The sequence below is a fragment of the Vanessa tameamea genome, chromosome 23 (genome assembly GCF_037043105.1).
Source record: "Vanessa tameamea isolate UH-Manoa-2023 chromosome 23, ilVanTame1 primary haplotype, whole genome shotgun sequence".
NCBI classification, from domain to species: domain Eukaryota; kingdom Metazoa; phylum Arthropoda; class Insecta; order Lepidoptera; family Nymphalidae; genus Vanessa; species Vanessa tameamea.
The window spans coordinates 4915621-4925063 of NC_087331.1; the positions used below are offsets into that span (position 1 = coordinate 4915621).

The 9443-nt window shown below is 31.3% G+C and overlaps 1 protein-coding gene across 1 annotated transcript; it reads right to left on the bottom strand.

Moving 5' to 3' along the window:
* Positions 1-385: 385 nt before the first annotated feature.
* Positions 386-6621, bottom strand: LOC113401911 (WD repeat-containing protein 48 homolog). The gene is made up of 4 exons (XM_026641989.2): positions 5002-6621; positions 4248-4412; positions 2721-2888; positions 386-1287 (listed from the first exon to the last, which is right to left on the bottom strand). The coding sequence occupies exons 1-4, from the start codon at positions 6514-6516 to the stop codon at positions 1192-1194; spliced, it is 1944 nt and encodes a 647-aa protein (XP_026497774.1). The 5' UTR covers positions 6517-6621; the 3' UTR covers positions 386-1191.
* Positions 6622-9443: the final 2822 nt, after the last annotated feature.

Sequence of the window (9443 nt, forward strand, 5' to 3'; positions counted from 1 at the left end):
ATGTCAACATCTCCTATTAAATTATATCAATTACTATTTAATTTGATATTTTTTGCGTAATTAATTGAAACATTTTTATTTTACTTTCCAAATTTTAATCATACATATTTGCCGATGTTGTATTACAATTCTATTATCAAAATTAATTCTCATTTTACCAATCGAAAAGGTCAAATTTATGAAGATATATTAAGTCGTATCAAGCAATATGAACGTTTTAGTTATTTTTTTTTTTCTAATAATATTTTGCCAAAAATAAATAATTAATTACAATCATATAATGACTTGTTTTGTCCTTTTAAATTGATAAAATTAGCCGCTGAAATTATTAGGAACAACACGGATCGGCCTTAACTATATTATACAGAATGACACAAAGAAACAATGTTATTTGTGAAATAATATACTTTATTATAATTTTGTATGGCATAAGATTATGTACTAATCGTCTGCATTTAGTATCTTTTACTGACTTTTTTGTGAGCCTAATATTGAATAAATGTCTTTGAATATTATAAATTTCGTTTCATATTTCATAACTCTAAATCTATCTTTATATTCTGTATTAAATTACAACTTTTTAAATTTCTAACAAAAACTAAACCTATGTTGCCAGTTCTTATATAAATTTACAATCATATTTTAGAATATTTGCATATATAAAATTGTTGGCGTTCGCATATAATTTTAGGCAAGAATATAGTATTGTTAATAATAATTGTTTAGGCACAAGTGATAACAAAAATCAGAAATATATGAAGGTATATTTTCTACACTTTTACTAAGAGGCAACACTCATCAAGGAATGTCGATAAGAAGTTTCGTAACATTTTTTACATTTTAAAAGCATATGAAATATCGATTATAATTCATACTCATTTATTCTTATTTTTATAAAGATTAAATTATCAAATAACCAATATTTTTGTATTAGGAATATTATTTGTCACATATTGTATGAACATTGTTGTAACCAATCATTTTTATAACTTTCGTATTGTTTTCATGTATTTGTTTGTAATAAATTTAGTATTGACATATATATAATTAGTCATTATAAATGTCTTCCTGTTTACATCTGTGTCTTATATCCTCGTTATGGAAACACTTAACACTTCACTTGAAAATATTTTGAATAGAACAGCACTTTTTCAACTGTTTATTGAACTTCACAATGTATAAACCCGAATTTCATTGTTTCAGAACTCTATAATGTAATGTAAATTCAACATTCGATTTCCAGATGAAGTGCCTGACGGTCCGGAGGTCCATGTTGGGGTCCAATACCTGAATTATAAAAAAATATAAATATTTTAAGTGTACAACCAAGTTACAACCTTGAGCCAATGAATATAGAATATCAAATGAAAAATATGTTACAACTATACAACATATCTCTTAGGTACAGCAAAACTTTGTACTCCAGAGATATGATTGATTTACGCGTGGTTGATGTGTTTTATTTTAAATAAATTGTTTACTTAATATTTTTTTTATATATCATATACAATAAATTCAATTATTTTTTGTGTTGTTGAAACAAATATGGTCTCCAGCATATTTATATGATAAACCGTTTTTTGTTTTGTTGAATATACTATGATTGAAAAGGTCTTGTCATGAATTTGAGCTGTTTTCAAGGTTTCATATGGAATCAAGTTAGTTATTTTTGGTGATAAGTTTTCTTGGGGGTCACATAGTGACTGCTGGTTGCTATTTATTACTAAGACACTACAATGATTGAGAAGCCAAAGAAAATAATAATAAAAGCATTTATGAAAATGAAACTAAACCCGCATATTTGAATTAAAATAAATGTATAAGTGTAATTACTAAGATTTTTTGGTAAATGTAAGTTCCTGTTCAAAGTTCATCATAATTTCTCTTTTAATAAGCACAATAGACTTCTAAAACCATAATATATTTAATTGCTTCTTAAAGGATATATAAACAAACACTTTCAATGATATAATGAAACAATAATTGTTCTGTGACAATTTCCCTGTTTAAATGAGTACATACAGAAAACAGCCCAATATTAAAGTAATTGAATTCTTGCAATTTCAGGCCAAAAATTACATCTATAGTATTATTAGTTAGTGGAAGTAAATTACGTAGGGAACACATTTGTACAAATGAGACTTGTTGAGTTTCAATGATTGTCTGATACTAAAGAAATTATAGACCTTTTCACTCACAAAGGGAGGCCCCTCCACTTTAATTTTTTTTTTGTGTTTTACTCTTAGTCTTATCCTACACAATCACATTGGACGCACAAGTAAGTTAGTGTTACATTAATGCACGTCAATGATAATGAAATGTGGAAGGTTGCGTCTTTGTGAGTGAGTAGACCATCTATCAACAGTAATATTGTCTTAACTGAGGTAACTTTCTACTAATTATGTGTGAAGGTATGGAAGGAGGGAATGTTTTGCAATATTTATAATTCTTTAGGCATATAATGTGCCTCATGGTTCATTTTATAGCAAATTTTAAATTATAATAAAAAATATATAATAATTTCTTTTGACATTTGACTGATAACACAGATTTTAGTTTTTGTAGCAGTAAAGTAGTTTGTGCCACAATAAAATCACACAATCTATACCATATACAAACCACTTGAGAAATATTGATTTTAATTATTATAAAATCAAATTGATTTAATTAACATATTAATATGATTCAATTTTAACAACAATAAAAAGTTCTAATCTTACCTGATCACAGCACAATAATTCCACCCTCTCTTCTGGAGAGTCATTTGTGCTGTCTTCGCTGCTCTTACCAGCACTTGCTCCGTTAACATCACCACCGCCTACTATTTTCTCAACAACGTGTTCCGCTACCTTCCGACATTGGATGAAGTCATTTGCTACAAGGCGGTCCTGATTTATTAAAAAAAAAATAATAGATTATTGATCATCATCACATCACATTTATAGGCTGTTGCTAAATATAAATACGTAGACATCAGGCAAGAGCTATGTGCTCAATAAAATAGGAACTTATATACCTTGTATATAATATATAGCAGGAATATAAAATAAGTATAAATAGCAATAGTATTTAAAATAATTAGAATCTTATATATTAATAGCGTAAGCCAATTTTTGTCCCAGTGATTATGGCGCGATAGCTGCATTTAAAAATCGGTTATGGTCTTATTTTGAAGAGCTCCAGCCTTAGATGCAGTAAATTAAAGAGGATTCTTGATGGCATTTTACTAAAAGTTACTGGCCGCTTAGAGAGCGGCGCTATGAATGTATAAAAAAAGTAAAACTTGCAAACAGATGTAGTTAGTTTACGTTGAAATTAAATTGTTGATTTAATTTTTATTTTTTAAATTATGGTCTTATGTTGAAGTGCTTCAGCCGTAGATGTGCAGAAAATTAAAGAGGATTCTTGAATCCAATTAAAATAATTTAGAATAATAATAATACTAAATTGTTACGATATATAATAGGGATATAGGAGAAAGCTACTGGCCGGGTAGAGAGCAGCGCTATGGGTGTATAAAAAAACAAATGTAAAACGTGCGAACAGACATCGTCAGTTTACAATGAAATTAAATCAAAACAAAACCTGTAATAGGTTTCGAAATTTGTAAAAATCTGTTAAATAAACGCAGTTTCGCATGCGAGCCACTAGTATTAAATTATTTACAGTTAAAACCGACGAAAACACATACGAATTTTATAAATTAGAAAGTTTTAAATTTTATAATAAATTAATAAATATATTTTTGAATTGGTACCAACCAAACTTAATACCAAATATTAAATATTATTCTACCGCCAAATAACAGTACTCTGTATTGTTGTGTTCCGGTTAGAAGGGTGAGTGAGCCAGTGTAATCACGGGTACAAGGGACATAACATCTTAGTTCCCAAGTTTAGTGGCGCATAGGTGATGTAAGGAATGGTTAATATTTCTTATAGCGCCTTTGTCTATGTGTGGTGGTGAGCACTTACCATCAGGTGGCCCATATTCTGCTAACCAATGCCATAATAAAAAAAATGATTACATACTATGTTTCAGAAAATCAGTGATTATAATGATAATATATATGGGACTTTTTAGAGATTAGCTTATCTGAAACTAAACAATATACATTACTGTATTCTAGTAATAGTAGCGAAACAGTAACCCTAATTACAGACAAAGTATACAGATGCAGTTCTAATGAGTTGATTTTGGCTCACTGTAAGATAAATTAACTACAAAAAAATAACTGATCTAGTAACCTTTTTCTGTCTGTCCTGTTTGCTCTGACAAGTGGAGTGTGGCAGTAAGTAAAAAGGCAATTTGTTTAATTTAGGGGCTGCCATTTCTATGGCAACATCGACCACCCACGATGGCACCGTCTCAAGAAGTAAATTTCCTTCTGTTTCCCCTCCCGCATCACCTACCTGGAAAATGTTATGTGTAAAAAATATATTAGATATTATAGCTTGTTAAATAAATTATACCTTCAAAGTTTGTTGATTTTTTTCACATTATAAGATGTATTTTTTATATAAGTACAATTACAATTAACATAAGTAAATAAGAAAATTTTAGATAATAGATTTACATAGTTAGAAATGCTATAGTTTATATAAAATATATCTAAATAATATTTTTACTGTTGGTCAGCAGGAGATGCTTTATTCTTTCAATGCATTTAATATTTTATAATTAATTTAAAAAATGTATGCACTTTATTTTTGTGGCATTTATGAAAATATATAATAAACAATTACAATAAGTGAAAATGTTTCCTGTTTGAACATATTATTGGCTAATAATGCTGATTAATGTTGATGTAACTATTATTAATAGTTACATAAATACTCATTATGCTTATATTCAGCTAATTTTAAATCCTGTTTTGTTATGTAATTAGATTAACTGATACAATAAGGAACTAATACAAATGTTTCAGTGATATCAATCCATGATAAATTCAATACAACCTGGTAATTTGAGAAATATAAGCCAAAAATTTGTAATACAAACCTGTAACCTATAAAGAGTTCTGCCGCCTACTTCACTAAATATAAGAGGTGTGTGTAGGGGAACACTGAAGAAATTATTTCCTATCACCTTCTGGCCTGCTTCATTTACCCTATTTGGGTGATTCCAGTGTTCTAACAGGGCTTGTAACAACAATGCCCCAAAGTTAACTTTTTGATCATTTTCTGTCGTCAAACCAGCTTCTTTAGCACTTACCCAAGCACTAAAACAGTCTGTCTCATCTTGACCTAAATGAATTGTCAACATCCCAGTTTTTAAATCTACATTAAACCAATTTGGTACATACACCATTTTGAAATGTTTTTTCAATTCCTCCTCATAATCAACTTCACCTAAATCTTCAACTTTGCTTGCTTTTAAAACGTCATATAAGACAACATTGTTTGTTGTGTCTTTTGTTAAAATATGACGCTTGTCATTTAGTACTGTGTAATGTTTAATGGCTTTTCCACCAGCAATATTATGTAGCGGTTGTGTTTGATAAACATTATTTGTGTTGTAATTATTTTGGTTGTATGTATCTGAGTTTAATGAATTAAGAGCTGGAAGCTTCCAACATCGAATATCGGAGTCCGATGTAGCTACCCATACACCTGACTGATCGGCAGTGAAACATAATTTAAGAATGGGTGCAGCCTCTTCACAAACTATCATAAAATTGTCTGGATTCCTTAACTCTGTTATAATGACTAGACGGTCTCTTCCTCCAGAAATAATATGGGTGAAATTCTCAGTGGCTAAAAGTGCCCAAACTGCTTCGGAATGTACACGAATTGTTGACACACATCTCTGCTGTGATAATAACCACAGCTTTATGGTACCATCAGAACTCCCAGAGACACATTGAGAGCCATCCCTACTAACAACTAATGCTTTTACATTGTCCGAATGTCCTTTTAATTTCATAAGACGCGAACAATTTCTAGGATCCCAAACTCTAAGGACTTTCTCTGTTGAACCACTAACGAGAATAGTGCCAGGTGGGTTCATAGCCAGACTGTATATTGATTCTTTATTACCAACTAAGCTTGAAGTCGTTACCGTGTTGTTACTAGCAGTTAAAGCAGTCAAAGTATTAACGTCCCATAGGAAAATCGCGCGGTCTAAACCAGCACTAGCCACTTGCTCCTTGTCTTTAGCGTAAGCCAATGTTCGCACGTAATCTTTATGGGTGCGTAAAGTCGACATGCAGAAACCTTTAGGTGCATTCCATACTTTCACAGTTGTATCGGACGATGCACTTATAAGGTTTTTTCCGCCGCAACATAGGACAATATCGTTCACCCAATCTGTGTGATGTTCCATACTCTGGATGTACCTGTCCTGTGTACCACCACCAGTGTGCCAAACTCGTATAATCCCATCTCTGCCGGCTGAATACAACCTGCCCTGTATTGGATCCAATTGTAATGAACTAACGCCATTTTTATGCCTCCTCTCCTCCTCGTCTCTGATAACAAATGATACTTGGGTCTTTTTACGCATGGTCGTGCCCATTTTCCGACATTTTAAATTGATAATTGAATTATATTTAAAGGATTTTAATGTAAAAAAGGTACTTGAGGCTAGTTGTTTCTCATTTGACGTAAGAGATTTGACGTTTTCGGTTTGACTTTTGTTTTTTTTTTATACTTGTCATTATTTTCTTTATTTATATTGGAAACAAACGGTATTATTAGGTACTCTGAATAAAACAAGATATATTTAGAAAATTTAATCAATATTAAATTCCGATAATAGATTAATACAAAATATTAAAAGATAGAATATGTAAAATATAAGTCAAATTATAATAAAAATTTACAAATTCCATAAAAGAGAACAAGAGAGACGCTGTAGGGTCAAAATAAATTAAATAAAAAACAATTACTACTAGAATAAATAATCAAGGCAATATTAAAAGGTAAATAACATTAAATATAAATTTATTATGAGCGAAATAAGATATCTTATATACATATTGTTGTACTGCGCACAGCTTCTATTAATAAACCAATTATTTGGCAGTTTTAGCTGTAGAAGAATAAAAAGTTACTTTATGTATATGGTAATTATTTTGTGAACATTTGAAAATGAATTTAGAAACTAAATAAGATTACATAGCTTATAGAAAATTGAAAGAAAACTTTACCTAGCAGAATACGTCGGTAAATCAGCTAACATAGGTTCAACAAACACACTCCTACAAAGAGCTGTACCCGATGAACCAATCCGTAAAAAAAGCGTCTCGCGCGCGGTTGGCCTGATGGAAATTGGGATATCGCCTAAAAACCCTGACGTGCAAGGCATTTAGACAACGTTGCTGGACCTCCTCGAATGGGGTCTCATCCGGTGCTCTTGATCGGCTCGTGAAAGTTTGGAGTTCAAATTGCCGTACAAACAGCACCACCTCTTTACGCCTAAAACCGACACCATCAATACCAGAACACCATCTTCTTCTTCTTCTGTCCGCCTTACTTTTCTTATTTCTTTTTGCTAACTTACTACTATCACCAGATATGATCGTAATCGTGATACACGAACCAACAACACCAATAGTAGATGTCTCCGAACTTTCTGTACCACGACATCTGTCGGTGCAGACATTCGCAGAGCAGATCATTCGCTGGACATCCTCTCAAGGCGCCTCATTCGAGGCGCATGATCGCTTTTTGAATGAACGGAGGATCCAGAGGTGGTCGTTGCACAGGCCAATGGGGTTATTCTATGAGCATAATCCCACTTTAACAACCCGTTCGTATTAATGGATAGCATACAGGATTTCGCAATAGATGTGGTCGTAGGAACTGCCGTCACCATCGATCGTGAATGCTTTCGATTTTATAAAGATTTTCAATATAAAATCGAAAGCATTTCAAACAGGAGGAGAAAATAGACTTAAGCTAGCTTTTAACAACCTCTGTGAGTTGATAAAGGCTTAAACTCTATGGATATCCTCAGCATAAAATCTAGCATACAATAAGCTTTCTTAACTATTAAATCGAAGGGATAACCAAAGATCAATTAAAAGTCAATCAAAACTCAAAAATAACAATACTAAATCTTCAAATTATGTGCCATTTAATTTTTACACTTTTTATATCCAAAAATAAGGAATTTTTGGTACCGCAATCACTCCGTATTGTGTACCTAGTGTGTCCATAGTGTACCGATTAGAAGGATGTATGAGCGGGAACCAGTGCAACAAGGACAAGGGACATTGGCGATGTAAAAAATGCTTAATGTATTTTACAGCGACAAAGCGGTGGTTACTATCGGGTAGCATATTTTACCCGTTCACCTGGCCTATATGATTAGTTCGGGACGTCGAAAACCATTATACCACAGGAATCAAAATTCATTTAAAACAATCGGCTATGGAAGGAGGTCTCCAAAAAAAATCTTTTATTTCTCCTGCGTAAGTGATGGCAATTGTTTTTTGGGATAGCAAATGGGGTGCATTTTTACGTTGCGTAAGGACCAAGGGTTTTGTCAAATGTGTAGGAAACTATTATTTTCAGAAAAAGATGCCGATTACTATTTCATGGATTAAAGAGTTGCGAGCATCACTAGGTGTAATGTGTATATTTACGAAAAGGCTATGTTGAAAAATGAATATTAATTTGAAGAAAAAATGTCTTATATCTTTCATAGGTTGGAAATTTATCAGACCGACCTAGTACCTATGTTATTTCATTCCCGAAGTAAAACCAAATATGTATTGTACTTTTAAAAAGAAATTTTACTTTACGTCGTAGTCAGCGATATTTATTTTTCATTATACCTACAACGTTCATATCATGCAAAATCACTAAACAAAATATTATACTGAAAAGAAAAAAATGTTATTTTTTTGCAATAAGTCTTGTGTTCAGATTATATAAGCCAAATTGATCGAAAGGTTTTCGCAAAATCTTAATTTTCTAAGCTTTCTATTGTTAATAAAATTAAAATATTTTATTAAATAAAATAAGGTATTTATAGCAATAAATATGACATATACATATATGTACAAAACTAGGTACCCACTTTAATTTCGTACCAGTATATTTAGTAAAAATGCTTCTGGAATTTAAAAAAAAAACACGAATATTATATCCTAGAACTACGAACAAAATCAACGAATTCCAACTTTGTTCATGTGTGGAAAGGACAGAAAAATTGATCCGAATCGTGCTGAAATATTTCGAGATAACGACGAAGATAATTTTTTTTGGTCAACACTATTCAGAATCTCAGTAAATCAATTAAATCGATAGAATGGTACTAAATTATATATTTAGCATCTAAGCTAATCATTTTCTTCTGCCTTCCAAAATCAAATCCTTAAAGGTGAAGGCTGACTTTAACGTGATGTCATATTTACAAATCCACTGCTCCATATACCTGTTTTAAATCTCGCAACTTAATAATAATAATAAGTAACCGTAAAATAGTGTAATAAA

Coding starts and splice junctions, on each gene's coding strand:
- LOC113401911 (XM_026641989.2), bottom strand. CDS start 6,516: ATGGGCACGACCATGCGTAAAAAGACCCAAGTATCATTTGTTATCAGA. Junction 4,413..5,001: donor GAACTCTTTATAGGTTACAG/GTTTGTATTACA, acceptor AACATTTTCCAG/GTAGGTGATGCGGGAGGGGA. Junction 1,288..2,720: donor AATTATTGTGCTGTGATCAG/GTAAGATTAGAA, acceptor TTTATAATTCAG/GTATTGGACCCCAACATGGA.